An 18467-nucleotide genomic window follows, 5' to 3' on the forward strand; every position below is an offset into this window, starting at 1 on the left:
AATTGCATTCAAATCTATTTCAAAGTCTTCTTATTTCATGACTTAGTCCTTTTGCATTTAGCATGCCTTACATACACAATTTCTCAATCCAAAAAAAATAAAAAAAATAAAAAAAAAAAACAAAAAGAGAATTTTTTTATTAAAAAAATTGAAAAATCAAAATCAAGCATATATACACTCATATATAAAGCAGCCCAACAAGACCAAAAGAAAAACCCAACAAGTCAACAACAACAACAACAACAACAAACCAAAACCAAAACAAGAAACACAACATCAAGAGAATATGCAACACAAATCTAGGTTGCTATCAAAGCCACCAGTTGGCGGAGGAGTACAAATGAGGATCAAGAGAAGAAATATACCAGCGGCCTCGGTCGCAAAAGGAGGATCACAAGGACCTACATCAACCCCTTCTCCTTCATCAAAAGGGTTGGCATTATTATACTATGGTAATCAAGATTACTCTACTTATGGAGACAAGTTAAGAAAACAGCAAATGATGAAAGAGATGTTGATAAGAAGAGCGTTATCTCCGCCACCTAGACGGCTGACGTTACGGTGGCGGAACTTTCAGCCTACGCCGAGCCGGCTTTCGATGATGTCAACGGCCTCATAATATCAAAGAATTCTATCTAGTTAGTTATTCATCATTCATAACATGTAATTTTATTTTATTTTTCAGATTAGAGGTAGGAAATTAAACATTGTTTGTTTTATGGTGTATATAATATTGTACCAACTTTAAGTAAAGTAATGTCTTATAACATCTAGCAGAAAATTTTGGGTTAGCTAGCTATAAAAGTTACGGTTAAATGTTATGTGCATATTTGGGTATTATTTGTGAGATTTAAAATATTTCAAAGTTACACATAATATTTAACGGAGGTAGTATATAGTTTATATTTTAACAGAATATTTACTACAATTAAAATTTGCTGAAGCATATATACAGATCGGTCAGGGGGAAATTTGCTGAAGCATGTATACAGATCGTTCACTGGAATTATTGATGGATATCAACAAAAAAAACTCCAGGTTTGATAATAGATTATTACAGGATTTGTTGATATCATGATGAAGTTAACTGTTGGAAAAAAAAAAGAGGCTAATTTCTAATGACTTTAATCTGATCTGGAAAGTTAACTGGTTGATAAGGGGTATATTCGAATATCAATTTTATTATACAGTAGAACCAAATGGTATACAAAATCAAATTCTTATAGACAATTCTTCGTTTTTTTTTTTTTTTTTTTTTTTAAAATTGCAGTATAATCTTCTTTTTTGAACAGTTACAAAATATGGACCATTGATGATATTAATTTATTTGAATGTGTATTTTTTTTCATCTGTCTCCCTAGATTCCCTCCGTTACATGAAAACTATGTACCTTTCTCGTTGCAATTAATTGAGCACAGAATTTCACAAGATTGTGTTTTTTAACTCAAATGTTTTCTTTTTACAGTCGTATTTAAATGAATAAAATGTTCTGTTTTTAGTGACTTTTCTTTATTTTTTTTTAATAATACTCAGTATTCTAGTTTTTAATAATATTATAGTCCGTACTAATTAATGGCACCAATAAAATCCCTTATTTTCTTCTCTCTCCTCAAACTTATACACTTCTATTCTCTCCGTCTCCAAAACTTCAACCCTTTTGAGTTGATTTCGCGGTTATTAAGAAACTTAAATAAAAAGAAATAAAAACATATTGAAAAGATAAATTTACATGTGGTTTGTAAAAAATTAGAGAGAGAAATTATTAAAAATACATGAAAAAACAAAATTTTATATGAGGAAGCTAATTTTCCACAAATATTAATGTAAATTAGTGGGTATTTTAATGCAAATGGGTCAATTATTTTGGGACTAAAATTAGGCCAAAAAGGTCGAAGTTTTCGGGACGGAGGAAGTACCTAGTATTTTAAATAAATTTAACTAATTGACCTTCTTAAAATTGCGTGAAAGTCAAAACTTCATTTATTAAAACATGGAGGGAGTAAAATCCATGATATGGTTATTGATATTTTTTTAATTTTTTTTAATCATAAATCAGTGAAATTGATAAAAGAATGATTTGGGAAGTACATTAAAGAAAAAAAATGAAGAGTGTTCATGCTATATACTTGTATATATTTACATTATTTAGGCAAATAATTGTCAAAGTTTAGAGGAAAAGTATGTATGATATGGCTTGTTATATGTCTTAGAAAAATAATTGCTAGTGTCAACGAACTACCTACGCGATTTGGAAGAGGTTACTTTTCTTTTAAGATTCAAGTTCTAGTTGTTCTTTTCTTTTCCTAGAATTGTTGCCTCAAGTGTTTTTCCAAGAGCAAATTATGAGTCACGTCCTTGCCAATAATTAATTTTTACTATAATGTACTACTTCCATTCTCGTGCTTTATTTATTTGGTTAATGATTCTTTCTATCTCGCTTTGTCAGTAAGCCGTCACAGTAGTTTCATTTTAACTCTCTCTACATATAACCTTGCTTAAAATACCATGCATCTACCCCCTCATATTACAATTATATTGAGGAAGACGGTATGTGAAGTCTCATTTTAACTCTTTCTACATTAGCTTGCTTAGATTGTCCAATAGATGAATAGATCGTTTTGATCGACTTAGATTTGGGTAAATTTTCTCATCTCATATACTTGTAAAGTTGTAATGAAAGCGCTTCAAATTCGATCTCTTTAATAGTCATATCCAGGCTACTGTCAAAAATCATGAAAAAACAATTAATATTAGTCATATTTAATTTTGAGTACCTTAGTTTCAAATACCTATCTTAATTTGGGTCAAAAATCAAGTTATCTAGCTTCAAATATAAGGTGGCATCGACTGTGTCAGGTCCGCGGATGAATACCAAACAGATGAATAAACATCAGCAGCAAACTTGTAATCTTGCAGAAGTAACTACAATTATTTTGCATACTATAACAGACTAATCCAATGCCGCTGTTTATATTATACATTCATACTGATGTATGTAGTCTATGTACTACCATTCAATAAGAAAAATAGAACACAGGATTAGTAGAAATTATGTTAATGCTCTTTTACTTGTATATGTATGATTTATTTACCTCAAAAAAAATACATGTAAATATACAGGAATAGCTATAGCTGAAAATACCAATCGGTGTAGAATGCTACGTATACAGAAGCTATGTTGTCGCTTATACTCCTTTTGTACATCTTATATGTTATGTAGAAGCGACGTGACCACAATTATCCTTTACAACTAGATCTGGTAAGCGTTGCAACACCACAATTTACCAAAGCCAAAACCCAACCAGCTCACCATACCACTTGACAGATTCAACCTTCATTAGGATCACTAATAGTGGGAAAAATCTGACTGTTGTCCTCAATGGAGTCACATCTTCCTCACACCTGGAAAAAACATAGCACATTAATAACCAGAAGATTCAGACACAGGTTGCCTCTCAAGATGATTGCGAGAAATCAGTTTACAGCCAAAAAATAATACAATACCTCTGAAGGACTTGAATTTGTGGTTTCGGTAGACTCTTCTGAGAGTCTTGCTTCCGACTTTTGATTTGATAACCTAGCAATAACAAAACCCAAATAAAACGTCAGTGTCAAGCAGACACCGTACCATATAATCTATACTTCATAAATGATTTTTGAAGAGCAAAATGACGCAAACACGGTTACAAGTTACGCATTAAGCATCATTCTGCACAAACTTTACAAGCCAACCAAAATGACATTCGGCCAATAGAAGTAACAGGCCCACAAGAGCATGATTCAAAACAAGGAAATTGGAAACAGAGGACTAAGAAATTTACCGTCCTAAGGCAATAATTAACTTTAAAAAGAGGATAATAGGTTATAGGTATTCCCAAATAATTCCCACCAACCAACAGCTTTATCTCCACCCATTCAACTCCTCAATTTTAGCCCTTAATTGTTTCCTATTACTCTTTGATTCATTCATCTCATCCCATACATAGACTTGTATATTGCAATTTTGAAAACAAACATCTCAAATGTATTTACAGATGCACCATTATAAAAAGCCAAATCTTCACGCATTTCCGAAAAAAAAAAAAGAAAAAAAAAAAAAGGGCAAGCTTCCATCAACAAGAGAGAAAAGAAAACGAAAATACCAGCTGAAAAATAAGCAATCTGTTAGATGGCTAAAAGTGGAGAGCATGACACTCATATCAAAAGGTCAAGACTCTGTATCTGTGCATGTTTCTTAAGCAAGGTTCATAATAATCACTAGCAGGAAAAATTTGAAATTGCATGACAATCTGACTTCACTAATATCCTTAGTCCTTAATTATTACACAATTATCATTTATTAGCTGGCAATTGGTACTGTTATCTCAGAATATATTAAGCAATAGAATGAAGGGAATACAAATAAAGATTTCATGGAATTTGATATTAACACAAACAGATAATTTCTGCTAATAGCCAGCTGCCATTTACCAACATCTAACATAAATCTGGATCATAGCAACCTATTTGGAAGAAAATAAGCACCAAGTGCAGCATATATAGACCATTAGACACTGTCATACTTCAAGTTTAGCATATTTATAACTATTGAATATAAATGACAGAAAGGGCAATTAGTATATTTAGGAACAGGATTGACAACAGACACAAGTGTTATTGTTCACGTTATAAAATGAGCTGGTTGGGGACTTGGGGGTACGCGTCAAAAACAGAAGACTAACCAACATTCAAGATAGCAAGTAATTCTTAACTTACGTTGAAAGTATTGTCACCCATATGAGCTCCACACAATCAACCCAAAGCAGTCTTTGTTCTATAGGAATGACACCATAGGTCACAAGGTGTGCAAAAGGCCAAAGCTTCCATCCTGCCTGCAAAGCAATAAAGATACAATAATTATTACAAAGTTATGTCTAATAAACCGTTCTTACAGCTACAACGAGTCATCAACGTAAGCACCCATTCTCTTCCAGAAACAAATCAATAGCTAACAGTAAAGATTTTTACCCACTTCTAGTAGACCTTCTACATCCTCAAAGTATGGTTATAGTTTTGCTTCTAATTAGCTTTATGTCTCAACATGGTCCTAGATGTATTACTTAACTTTCTTACGCCCCATATCTGGCTGCTCAACTAATCAATACAAGAGGGCCTCAGAAGGCCTCTTGAGATACAACATCGCAGAAAGGGCGCTGGAACTGTAATGGAATGGAATGCAAATTTAGGATCAGCACACATTTCCTCAAGACCAGACACTCATTCTGTAATGTTTTAAGGTCAACCCTTATGCAAGTATCAAATGCTATGTTTTAAGATAGAAAAGATCTAGAGAAATTACTTACAGTGAGCATAGGCAAGAATGTTCCCTTCAGTTCTTTGAAAATACTAACGGGTGATTCCAATCTCAAGAGCCCCAGAACTATAAAATAAATACTATTCCATATTCCTGCCCAAATAGTTTGATCAAAGGCAACTTTAATAGGAACTGCCCACCAGTCTTGGAATGGGAATAATGCCTGAAAGAATCAGACTAGTTAAGACCACAATCATTTTAGGAACAAAGACGATAACTACAACAAATATATTAGAACAGTAGACAGTATTTTCAGTAAAGAATACCTCGCACAATTCATAATAGTAATGAGAAAGAGAACCATGTAAAGCGAATCCAGCAAGTCCAGATCTCAACATGCGGGTACGATCAAATTCAAAAAGTGGTTTCCCTTCATAGCACTGCAATTAAATAATGTAAGAAATTTATAGGAGGCATATTGGAAACATCCAATTAAGAATAAACAACAATCACCACAGTAACTAACCTGCGCTATCCAATCCCCTATTGAGTACACAACTCCACTAATCACCATTTTTGCTAATACAGGATTGGTTTTAAGAATCTCTTCATAAGCACTCCAGTTGTGTTGTGGAGAATATCTCAGTATTTCAAAAATTGTCCATCCCTGAAAGCAAAACACATAGGTAGTGACTAGTGAGCCAGAGGTTTTCAGATTTCTACAATTTTTTTCTTGATAAATAGTCCAATGTATATGACTTCAATGGAAAACATATATCAAGTAAAAAAGCAAATGCAATTCAGCAGAGTTGCCATGAACTACATGTCATGTTTAAATAAAACCATACATATTGATTACTGTTTCAAAATATGATTTAATTAATTACACAGGTGGAAAATATAGCGTTTAAGACTTAACCATCTTTTTGACAAGAAAGCATTAAATGGAAGCTTAATCATTGAACAAGTCATGTAAATAGTCAGCAACGAGTAAAAACACAACTATCAACATGTGATTTGTGTTCAGCTTCAGCCAAAATCAGTATATGGCTACATCCCAGATGCCATCTAGCTACTTGATAACTGTTCATATCACAATCTCAATTTCAGCAAGAATCAAATTCAACATAGACTTAAACCAATTTTTTTCATCTGTCATGAGCTCATAAACAGCATGCATGAACAAAACTACAATTTAAAAATAAAAAATTCCCTATACTTCCTAACTTCCATAAACAAGCTAATGAATTTACTAGTACAGTACTACAATGGCTTTGTTCCTACCACCATAAAGGCATAAGTTTGAGATAAAAAAGTTAATATTAGTTCCCATAAGTTCATATAACTGCTACCTAAGTTCAATTCATAACTAATTAAGCTCTAATGAGTTCAGATAAGTTCCGTAAAGTTCAGATAAAGATTTCCAAGACAAAAGAACGACAGACAATTACTAATTACTGCTCCTTAACCAGAAAACATAAGCTAACAAATTCAACTTGTACATGATTTCTCAAGCAAAACCCATTAACATCATTAACTTTCAATCAGCTCAATATCAACATAAACAAGCAACTTTGTTAATCAATAATCAATACAAAAAACAACCCATTCAGAAAAATTACAATGAAATTACAATAAAAAAAAACTAGAAATTTAGAATTATGGAATATACCTGCCAATAATCATGATCAATGGTGAGCAATTTAGTCAAAGCAAAACTACCAGCAGCAAGAACAATAGAAGCATTAATAATCCTATCAATCATCTTATCCAAATCTTTCCCACCATTTCCTTGACCATCATCACCACCACCACCACCAGAAACACCTTCCAAAGACAACTGCCCATCAAACCCACCAACCACCGCACCTCCGCCAACTACCTCACTCTCCTGAAGAACACTCATCGCACTTTCAATTTGTTCCGCGATTTTTGAGCTCTTCGCCGGAATAATACTATAATCATCGCCGGAAACGGAGGTGGTGACTGCGGAAGACCGCCGGAAGGTGGTGGGAAGGGGTAATTGTGTAAATGGTTTCTGGGTTTTTGTGGGTTTTAACGGTTTCGTAAGAGGAGGAAGTGATTGAGGTGAAATTGAGTGTAACGAAGCCGCCATTAATGGAAGGTTGGAGTTGGAGGAAGAAACAGAGGACGAGCAAAAGCCAAAAGCAATCGACGTGTTATCTTCGACTCAAGAAAGAAAAAATTAGGAGAGAGAAAGTGAATTTTTTTATATGATTGGAAGATTCTAGTTTCTTCTTTATTTTATTTTTTAATTTTTTAAATAGGGTAATGCAAAATATTTGTATCTGCTCAAAAGTGTGATCCAAAATTTGCCTAGCTATTTTCTCAAAAAAAAAAAAAAAAATTTGTCTACCTATTGTAAAGTTGATAAACGTTTATCTTGATTATGGATCATGGGGAGTTTATAGTTAAGTAAGCGGTATTTAGGAATAAAAATACAATTCGAGAATGATCACGTAAGTTCACATTGAATTCGGGGTGAACTTAATCTTTTTGAATTTGTATCGTTTGGATGCCCTTAGAAATAATAAAAAAGAAAAATACATTTTAATAATACCAACTATTGCTGATTTAGCTCTAATAATCATAAGACTTATTTTTTAATAATTCTAATTATGGAGTTAGTTTGCCTCTAATGGTCCCAATCGGTCAACAATAGGTCAATAAACTGTTATAACAAGTGACCATGACACATGTCAACACGTGATAGGTCCAAATTAAAAAAAAAAAAACTAAAACAAAAAATATATAAAAAAACCCCAAAACCCAGCCAATCGGCCACCCCAACCCCCACCGCGCGCCAAACCCTAACCTCCGTCGAAAACCGGCCGGCCAACCCCCTTAACCACCAAAATCGATTGGCCAACCCTCTACAACCCATCTAACCTACCCTTGACCTCCGAAACCACCAACCAACCCATCCCGACCCCAAAACTCACCAACCTAACCCACAACAACCTTCGAAACCAGACCCCCTACTTGAATCCGCCGCCATAACTACCCCTCCTCCCTTCTCCCACCGCCATGACCGCCCCTCCTCCTTTCTCCCACCGCCGAAATGGCTGATTTTGAGGGTGGGGAAAAGGAGGAAGGTGATATGTCTATTTTATATAGTAATTACTCCCGTCATTTGGTCATAATTAGGAGTATCTTTGGCTCTTTAGAGTCACTTTTGTTACTAATATGTATTTTCGTAGTTTTGTAGTATTTTGTAGGAAATTGCAGATTTAGAGCATTTTTCCGGTTTTATTTGGAGCCATTACGAGCACTAGAAGATATTGACCGTATTTCATAGCCCAAGGCAGGTTAGAGTCATTAAACCGGTGATTAAGGGCTCGGCTTAGAATTGAAGAATTGAGGCGTTAGACCGAGTGATTAAAGCCCCAAAGAGGAGATTAGAGCATCAATAATGGGGGGTTCTTAGGTGGTTCTTAAGGAGAGAGAAAATATAAGAGCTAGTTCTTAGGTGAGAAATGGGAGTTTCTAATTTAGAAATTGTGTTAAGGGATTCTGAAATAAGCAATGGGTCTTGAAATTAAGAACTGGTGATGAGTTGGCATTAAACGACATGGGTGCCACTATAATGTATGTGCGTTTTGATAAAAATATCCACCGAAACTTTGCATTTTGGCAGAGCAAATTCAGAGAAATGCAGAAAGCCTCCAACATTTACACATGGCAAATGCATGCATGCAAAAGAGCTCCAACGGCTCTTTTACTGAATGCATGCATGTGAATCACTTTTTTTTTTTTTTAAAGAATTTAAGTTGAAATTTTTTTAACAATGTAATAGTAATATGTAACGGTTATTTAATTTGTTTTTACAATATAAAAGTAGATAACTTGATCACCAAAATTACCATACTTCAATTTTTTGTAAATTTTTTTTCCTTTCATAATTAATATATATTTCTCAACATGGATAAAAATAATCCAAATTATAGATTACCCAACTACACAACAAATATAAATTACCCTATAAATCCAAATTACATAATGGATAATCAAAATCTTCAATATTATCCAAACAATCAAAATTACCCCAATTATCCCAATAATCCAAATTTTCCCACCCATCCAAACAACCCAATAAACCCAAATTTTCAAGTAAATCCAAATATAAATCCTAATATAAATCCTAATTTTCATCCTTCTATTAACCATCACCAAAACATGGGGAATAACATTTCAACTTCATCTTTTTCCCCATACTCCACTCAAAATTCTTCAAATTATTTTACAAATATGTTAAATGGTACAAATTTGTCAAGTGTCGGGGAATCTGAAGGTGAGGATGTGGTTAATCATGGTTGTGGAGGTTCGGGGTCCGGTGTATCTCTTAGTAACATTAACATTAATTATGTGGCAGAAGAAGAAAATGAAGGTGATAATGATGAACCAACACCAACAACTTCAAGTGGTAAAGGGAGGAGGATATCTTGGAATAAGGCCCAAGATAACCTTTTAATTAGTGGATGGCTCAATTATGCTCCTGATAAAGTAAATGGTACTAATCAAACCGGTGAAGCATTTTGGAGTAAGATAGTAGACTACTACAACAAGCATCGTAGTGGGGGAAGACCAAGAGAACTTCAACAACTCAAGTGTCGCTGGCAAAAAATACGACCTGCAGTTGCAAAATATGCAGCATGTGTTGATCTATGCAAACAACGAAATAAAAGCGGTGAGTGCACTTTAGATGTCACTAATGAAGCTAACACAATTTATTATTCTGATATGGATGAAGATTTTAAGTTTGACTTTGCATATGAAAGATTAAAAAACCAACCTAAATTTATGAATGCATTTGTGTACACCACCGATTCATCAACACCCTTATTTGATCCTCCAAATTATCAAACTCCAAGTGGTATCAATCAATCTGGAGGAAGTGACGGGAGTGAAAAAAGATCAAGACTAGACGAAAGTGGAAATTTTTCTTCGTCATCTGCAGAAAGAACACCACAAAGTGCTAACCCCCTAACACGACCAGGGGGTCAAAAGGCAGCAAAAAGGAAATTGAAGATGAAGGCAACTGATGTTGTTGATCCTTTGCAAGAGAAACTTGCAAGTATACAACATTCAAACGAAGAAACTGCAAAGGCAGTGAAGGAGTTCGTTGAGGTTGAACGAATTAGAGAGGAAAGAAAAAGACAAGCCCAAATCATGAAAGAACGGGAATTAAAATATCAACTACTACAAGCATTACTAAGTCGAGATACTTTATCAGAGGAAGATGAAGCTCGTAAAAATAAGTTGTGGGACGAATTAATGACCATGTAATGACTTTATTTTTAAACATCATTGTTAATTTAATGTAATTGTAGTTTATCAATAGTTATGTTTAATTACTACTAGTTAATGATATTAGTTAATCGTATCAGCATAATTCTTAATTTATATCAGGGTAATTCTTAATCGTATCAGTGTAATTCTTAATCTTATTAGTTATGTTGTATTGAAAAAACAAAAAAACATGCTTATGTTTGTAATTTTAAAACGACAAAAGACCAAATAGTACAAACATGTTGAAATATGAGTCAAAAACCACGTACATAAATAATTTTGAGGCATTTTCTTTTGCAGGTGAATTATCGATGTACTCAGAGCTCTTCTGCCGACATCAATAGCATTGTATTGATATAATATGACTTTTGTGTGACAATGCATGGTGTGTCACGTGTCTTTCATGGCACATCAATTATTTACAAGCATCTTTAACTTTTCAAATCTATATAATAACACCTTGTACATTAATGTTTACACAACTTACAATTCAATTCCTCTCTTATTTCACAAAAATTTCAATACGCAGTATCTTCAAAAATAATTATGGCTTCTAGTTCAAGTTCAAGTTCAAGCTTTGCAAGCTTAGATCATGAAAATCCAAACCCCCGTTCACAAGTCCGGCAAATGGCTCGTAATTGGGTAATGGAAATGCCACATCGCAATCAAATTGTAGCTGAAATTGTTACCGAGCTCACTAGAAGGAGTTCAACTTCTCAAAGGCAGAGGAAGAATCGTTCTCCCAATCGACCAAGAGATCGTGTTTCCGGTCACAACCGGTTATTCTTAGATTATTTTGCTGAGAATCCAGTATATACTGATGATCAATTTCGACGGAGGTTTAGGATGAAAAGGTCGTTATTTATGCATATAGTTGAAAGAGTCCAACAAAGCGATCCATGGTTTCAACAAAAATATGATGCAGTAGGGAAGCCCGGTTTTTCACCACTACAAAAATGCACTGCAGCTATGAGATTATTGGCATATGGAGTAGCAGCTGACCAAATCGATGAGTATGTCAGAATTAGTGAGAAAAGCTCACTCAATGCCTTAAGTAGATTTGTTGATGTTATAATTGCCGAGTTTCAAGACGTGTATTTGAGGAAGCCAAATGAAGAAGACTTACAAAGGCTATTGCACATTGGAGAGGTGCGTGGATTCCCAGGCATGTTGGGAAGTATAGATTGTATGCATTGGGAGTGGAAAAATTGTCCAACTGCTTGGCAAGGACAATTTCAAGGTCGAGATGGTAAATCTACAATAATATTAGAAGCAGTTGCATCGGCAGATTTATGGATTTGGCATGCTTTTTTTGGAGTTCCGGGCTCATCAAACGACATCAATGTACTAAATCGATCTCCAGTTTTTAATGATATTTTTGAAGGAAGAGCGCCACCAGTCAATTTTGAAGTAAATGGTCACCAATACAATATGGGATATTACCTAGCAAATGGTATATATCCAGAATGGGAAACTTTTGTGCAAGCATTTCGACTTCCACAAGGTCGAAAAGCAAAATTATTTTCGCAACGCCAAGAGTCGGTACGAAAAGATGTTGAGCGTGCATTTGGAGTTCTCCAGGCTAGATTTGCTATAATACGAAACCCGGCACTAATATGGAAAATAGAAGTTGTGCAAAAAATAATGATAGCTTGTATCATATTGCATAACATGATTGTTGAAGATGAACGACAAGGTTACCTTCACAATGAAGAGTATGGAGATTTTAGGCAGTTTGATCAAGCAGAAAATGATGATGACTCGCCAACTAATTATAATGTACGTTGGCGTGCCGATATGCAAACATACCTAAGGAATAGGATGAGAGTACAAAATAGGGAAACCCATATTCAATTGCGAGATGACTTAATGGAACATATCTGGGATCGGTTTGGTCATGATGGTGAGGAATAAAATGTATTTTTATTCCTATTAATTTTAATTTCTGAATGTATTTCTTTGTCTCTTTTAATTGTGTTTATGTTTTTTTTTTACTATTGTTAATGTGTTATTGTATGCAAAAGTTCTTATCTCCATATTCAATATTAATGCCAATTTTTTTAAGTACATTATACAACTCATATTTAACAATACATTTGTATGTTGTTTAATACCAAAAAACAATAATTAAAAAAAACAAGCATATATACTAGTAGTAGTAGTAGTAGCAATAATAATAATAATAATAATAATAATAATAATAATAATAATAATAATAATAATAATAATAATAATAATAATAATAAAAGTGTTCCTAAAAAAAAAAGTGTTGTTGGACAAATATAATAATGATGGAGCAATTATTAAAAGTAAGAGAGAGAAAGAAGAGAGAGATTAAGATATAGTGTTAAGACCTAGTGCATTTCTTTGGGTATATGAAGGGTGGAGCTTAATAAGAATTTATGATGATGTGGAACAAGAGAGAGAATAAGAACTACCATATAAGAAACAATGCATTATTGATGCTCTTAGCGTTTGGGCCAAGTTATTAGCCCAGACGGAAGTCCAAATGGTTAGAGCTCCGCCCGGTCGGATGGAGGCTCGCCAGAAGGCGCGCCCGATCGGGCAGGGCGAAAGAGGAAGAAAACGCTCTCGCGCCCGGATGCCCTATGAAGAAAAAGGCGGGTCCGGCCGGGCAAGATGGTGCCCGACCGGGCGCGTCTTTTGGGAGGCGATTTCCGACGTTATTTTACTTAGTTTCTAATTAGGATTTTTATGTTTTGTATAAATATGTTTCATTTAGTTTTGATACAATTATCTCTCTTTCATTAGCTAAAATTCTCCTTTAAGCTTAGACTTCTCTTTTGTTTCTCTTCCTACAACTCTTGGTTTTAATTCAATTCATTATTTCCGTTAACTTTGGTATCGATTTTTTCCCTTTTAATTTCACTAATTTATTTGCTTTTGTTTATCATGTTTTGTTTAATTGCTTTGATTAGTTTAGATTTAATTATGTGTGAGTAGATTATTTTCTAGGGTTGTGGGGATCCATAAATAATATGAAGGGGTAATTTATTATTGTTGATTGTTAGTGCTTGATTAATTTCCTATTGATTGATTTAATGCTATGCAATATTGATTTGAGATTCAAAAGATGAGAATTGATGTTTAGGCTTAGTTTCAATAGGTAGGTTAATTTATAAATGGTTAAGTCAAGATTCGAGAGATGGGATTTAATACCGATAGATTAATTCTGTGATTGTAATACGTAGCGAAAGCCCTTTATGATCTGATTAATTGATGCATTGATGATTGCTTATTGTGTTTTACCCTGAAATATTATTTATTGGTGAACCTATACCCTAGGCTTTTATTATTTGATTTCTCTCTACTTTAATCTCCTTAGTTTAATTCTTTTTACAACAATAAATTGGTTACTTAATAATTTAGATTATTTTAATTAATTAGGAATAAATTGACTTGTTTCCCTGTGGTTCGACCCTACTTCCCTATCTACTTAGTTAGAGTACTTAGGTAATTCTTTTGATTAGGAGATACGACTTTATCCTGTCAGAAAGGGTGATTTTGGTGGCGGAGGAAGGGGCACTACTTTTTATTTTATTTGAATTGGTTTTCCGGCGAAGGGGAGGGAAGGGAGGAGAGTGGTTTATTGTGTTAGGTGGATCGAGTGTATTTCTGCGAGTTAGGAAGGCCGGTTAGCCATTTTCGGAGGGGGGGGGGGGGGGGAGGTTAAGGGAGGTGGTCAGTCGGTTCCGGTTGGCTGTGGGATCGATTTTTGTTATTGATTTATTTATTTTTTTTAGATTAAGCTAATCATGTGCTGAACTGCTGATATGTGGTGTTTAAAAAAAAAAAATTACCCTTTTAGCAGGATATCGATTTTTGGGACCATTAGAGGCAAAGTCAGGGCATATTTAGGATTATTAAAAAAATAAACCTAAGTTGAGATTATTAGAAGTAAATTGACAATAGTTGGGATTATTAATGTGTAATTTTCCTAATAAAAAAGTAAATTAAAGGTTTTACTTGATAGTTGATATCATCTTACTCTAATCCGTCTATTTCTCAGATTTTCAAATATATCTATGTTTATATGTTAAAAAGCGTTCTTAAAATAGAATATGTATCACGTGTCATGTTACCCTTTTAAGCTCTATAAACGTGTCAAATCATCAATATATGTCATGTGTCACTTCTTTAAGCACTATAAGCATGACATGTCACCTCCACAAACTCAAGACCAACAAATGTTATGAATCTTATGATACAAATCTTACCACCTTAGCTATTTATTTATTGTGTGAATTTACCCAACCACATTATAGTTAACTTGGATAAAATGATTAGTCCTTATTGTACTATTTGTTACATATCATAGGATAATTTAACAAATTTTTTTTTTTTAAAAAAAAAAACAATTTTAATTTTAAAGTTTGAAAATTGTATTGTTTTTCAATTTTGATGAAAAATCAGAATTTTTTGTTAAATAGTCAATAGTTTAATGTTTTTGAATCATGCAAATAACATACAAAATATTGAATATGGTTCTCCTAAAAACAATTTTTTTTTTTTTTTCAAAATATTAAATTTTCAAGATGATAAAAAAAAAAAAAAAAAACAAATATTATTATCAAATTAAACAAGTACAAACTAGCAATTTGAGGCATTGCTCGACTGAGCCACACACTAGTTAGTAATTTTAATCTATATAAACACATTAGACAACTTAATTTCTTTTGGTTAATTTTACTTGACTAAGAAGCCAAGACGTGTTTAAAACCTTTTTATCACTACCGACTTGATAACTAGTTTGATATTTGTGGACGTTAAAAGGCAAATGCCACACAAAAACATCTTCCACCAAATTCTAGAGAATGAAAACTTATTCTTGATGCTGACTTGGTTGATTAAGTCACATCCCCTAAAACTTATTCTTGAATTTTCGAGTCATTTGATTGGTTAAGAAGAAAAAAAGGTTTGATGTAAATGTTTCACTAGGGTATACTTCTTTCTTCGTTCCAAATTTTCTTAAATTTTTAAAAAATGATTGAGATTCAATGAAAAAATTGTATGGTTGATAATTACACACAACAACATGTCATCTAGAATTGGCTACGTCATTGTCAAGAACTAGCTAACTAATCAATTTAGAAAACAAAAATAAATTTCTAGACAAGCATTGAGTACAAAGAATTAGTTATTAAATTTTGAAAACAATTCATCCATGAATAATGCTCATAATACTCTTCTTTTTAAATGACTCTTTTACTTCTTTTACGTCCCCCCCCCCCCCCCCCCCACCACCCCTCCTCCTCCTCCTCCCTCCAACACCACCTTCCACCCAGCCTTTGCCGTCACAAACATCAAAAATCTCATGAGTAATCGATAATAATGCTTACTAACTTTAATTGAACAATAAAATATTACAGTTTGAATTGTTGTTAAGTAACTTTAATATATGCTTCAAAAAAAAACTTTAATATAGATTTTCCAAATATAATTTTTTAAAAAATTTATTAAAGCATAATTAAGATTCAAGATATTGATTGTCAATTTCCTATGTTGACAAATATGTCTTGTCAAAATTTTGTAACTATTGAGTACAGTTTGGTACTTCTGCTTCTTGGGCTTCTTGAAAAAGCTAAGTGTTTTCTAATTCTTGAATTTCCCCCATTTGGCCCAGCTTCTATTTTTTAATTTGAGAAATAGTTTCAAAAATTAGGCCTACCACTACCTAAGTCCTAAGAAACAAGGGAAGAATGAATTTGGATATCCTTGTGATTTTTTGAGCTTGTTCACAGTGTATTGGCTCAATGGAATCCTAATTATGTATTGCACTTTGCACGAAATAGTTGAGTTTATGAACATCATTCAATCTTGTTAAGAGCAAAACACCAAAAAAAATCTTGTTAAGAGCAAATAAGATAAGAGAAGCCTAAGTTTAAAGCTTTGCAATGCCGGTCAAGAGACAGCAACACCAGTTACATACCTAACACCGGCGAAGAATATCTTATAAAAACACCAAGCTTTCACCGCGCTCGAGGCAGGCGCTCATATGATGTTGTAGTGGTAGTTGTAGCTTTGTACTCTTGTAGGTAGTCCAAAATATATAATTGTTCAATATTAAACCAGAAAACGACTCACATTTGGGATCCAAATGAAATGTTTACATAAATTCTCAGTATACCACAAAACAAACTAGACTTTAAAAAGTCATGAAATTAACACCAGTAAATACTGTAAGTCTGTAATAAATAAGTATAAAATAAAGTTCACATGCATGCAAGTAAATTGCATGTAACAATTTCCAAAATCCACAACTTGATCATCTATCATCAACCCCAACATGAGAACAGAAATCAACCTAATCTGCAACGGTCATAAGTCACACAGTACATGCATCCAATAAGCAAATAACCAAATTTAATCATAACTTAATGTTCATAAATTAATATCAAAATCTAAAATTACCATCTATAAATACCCCTTAACTTATATAACCAAATCACATATTAACATCTAAAACAAGTTATATTTCATTTTCACACATCATAATGGCAAGCTTGATTAGCAAAAATAATCATAATGTTTTTGTTTTCGCCATGATTTTCGGTCTAATTGGAGCATATTATGGAAACATTAAGGTAGGAAATGGGCAATGCAATGGTGATTTGCAAGGGCTTATAACACAATGTGCAGTGTTTGTCCAAAAACCTGGTCCACCAATGGATCCATCTTCAGCATGCTGTAATGTGTTAAAAAATATTGATGTTGCATGCATGTGTACTCATATTACTTCACAGGTTGAGCAGCTCATTAGCATGCCTAAAGCTATGCACTGTCTTCAGAGCTGTGGCAAAACCATGGCTCACGGCTCCAAGTGCGGAAGTAAGTTTTAATTCCGTACTTTACCTCGGTTCAGATTTAGATGTCATGTTACTAGTTTCAAATTATATTATCAATTTGATAATTGGTTTTGAACATAAGTTTTGTTTCTTTATAACAAGTGGTAACTTCCTTCTGATTTAGCTGTCACGTCACTATTAAAAGTTAGTTTATACGTATGTGCTAATTGATGTTTTTTTTTTTCTTTTTTTTGGCTTGTTTTTGGCAGGTTATACAGTTCCATAAGCAGGAAATGAAGAGCATCTGATTCATCTATGGCAGTTTGCTGTTGTAGCATCTTTCCACATGTTTTAGGCTTGTTATGGTAAATTTAACTAGTTTGTCGTGAGTTTGAGTAGTTACCCTAGTTAATTTTTCTAAGTATTTTGGATTTTTCTTTTAACCCTTTAGGTGTTAGTGTTAAATTAGTTTGTTACCTCATATGTATGAACTTCCATTATCTCAGGTGTTATTGAGTTGGTTTTTATTACACCTTCAACGTGATTTCCCAAAATGCGCATTCATTAATTCTCCTTTTCACTTTAAATAAAATGAGTACTTAGCTATGTGATGATAAGGGATACAATAGGTGCAGTGGTTTGATTAGCCGAATCCAGATCAACGGGTGTCATAACAATGAATTTTCAGATGAGGTGCTTTGATTAGCCAAATCCGGATCAACAGGTGCCTTAACTATGTGATGATAAGGGGATCAATATTTTAGTAGGATTGTTTTAAGGATAATGATATATGTTGCCCTTAGAGCTATATAAATATACTTCCTAAAATGGAATCAAGTTGGGAATTCACGACAAAATTACGCATAGATCGGTATAGTTAATGTTAATTTATCCTCAATATTTTCTTTTTTAGCTTCTTATACATGACCCTTGTCATTTTCCTTGTTTTAAATTAAGCTATCTCATCTCATGACTTTTAGCATTTGGACAATACAAGTCGCCATTCTAAGATAGCGTACTTAAAAGGAAGATACAACACAGTGTACTATGAATGAATT

The 18467-nt window shown here is 33.4% G+C and overlaps 3 protein-coding genes across 3 annotated transcripts; 2 read left to right on the plus strand and 1 right to left on the minus strand.

The window, feature by feature from the left end:
* Window positions 1-3039: 3039 nt before the first annotated feature.
* Window positions 3040-7544, minus strand: LOC145576793 (uncharacterized). The gene is made up of 7 exons (XM_081634494.1): window positions 6966-7544; window positions 5820-5960; window positions 5620-5733; window positions 5343-5516; window positions 4756-4871; window positions 3505-3577; window positions 3040-3402 (listed from the first exon to the last, which is right to left on the minus strand). Exons 1-7 carry the CDS (start codon window positions 7407-7409, stop codon window positions 3397-3399), a joined length of 1068 nt encoding a protein of 355 aa, XP_081490620.1. The 5' UTR covers window positions 7410-7544; the 3' UTR covers window positions 3040-3396.
* A 3605-nt stretch (window positions 7545-11149) lies between these two features.
* Window positions 11150-12517, plus strand: LOC145575637 (uncharacterized). Its single transcript, XM_081633470.1, has 2 exons — window positions 11150-11789; window positions 11850-12517. Exons 1-2 carry the CDS (start codon window positions 11150-11152, stop codon window positions 12515-12517), a joined length of 1308 nt encoding a protein of 435 aa, XP_081489596.1.
* Window positions 12518-17118: 4601 nt separating this feature from the next.
* Window positions 17119-17695, plus strand: LOC145575638 (uncharacterized). Its single transcript, XM_081633471.1, has 2 exons — window positions 17119-17452; window positions 17679-17695. Exons 1-2 carry the CDS (start codon window positions 17119-17121, stop codon window positions 17693-17695), a joined length of 351 nt encoding a protein of 116 aa, XP_081489597.1.
* Window positions 17696-18467: the final 772 nt, after the last annotated feature.

The sequence above is a fragment of the Chenopodium album genome, chromosome 13 (genome assembly GCF_948465745.1).
Source record: "Chenopodium album chromosome 13, dcCheAlbu1.1, whole genome shotgun sequence".
NCBI lineage: Eukaryota > Viridiplantae > Streptophyta > Magnoliopsida > Caryophyllales > Amaranthaceae > Chenopodium > Chenopodium album.

Excerpts from the sequence above, each read along its gene's own strand:
- LOC145575637 (XM_081633470.1), top strand. The coding sequence starts at position 11,150 with ATGGCTTCTAGTTCAAGTTCAAGTTCAAGCTTTGCAAGCTTAGATCAT. Across the intron at positions 11,790-11,849 it reads CATGTTGGGAAGTATAGATT|ATGGTAAATCTACAATAATA; the intron begins GTATGCATTGGG and ends TTCAAGGTCGAG.
- LOC145576793 (XM_081634494.1), bottom strand. The coding sequence starts at position 7,409 with ATGGCGGCTTCGTTACACTCAATTTCACCTCAATCACTTCCTCCTCTT. Across the intron at positions 5,961-6,965 it reads TTGATCATGATTATTGGCAG|GGATGGACAATTTTTGAAAT; the intron begins GTATATTCCATA and ends TTTTGCTTTCAG. Across the intron at positions 4,872-5,342 it reads CATTCTTGCCTATGCTCACT|GCAGGATGGAAGCTTTGGCC; the intron begins GTAAGTAATTTC and ends ATTGCTTTGCAG.
- LOC145575638 (XM_081633471.1), top strand. The coding sequence starts at position 17,119 with ATGGCAAGCTTGATTAGCAAAAATAATCATAATGTTTTTGTTTTCGCC.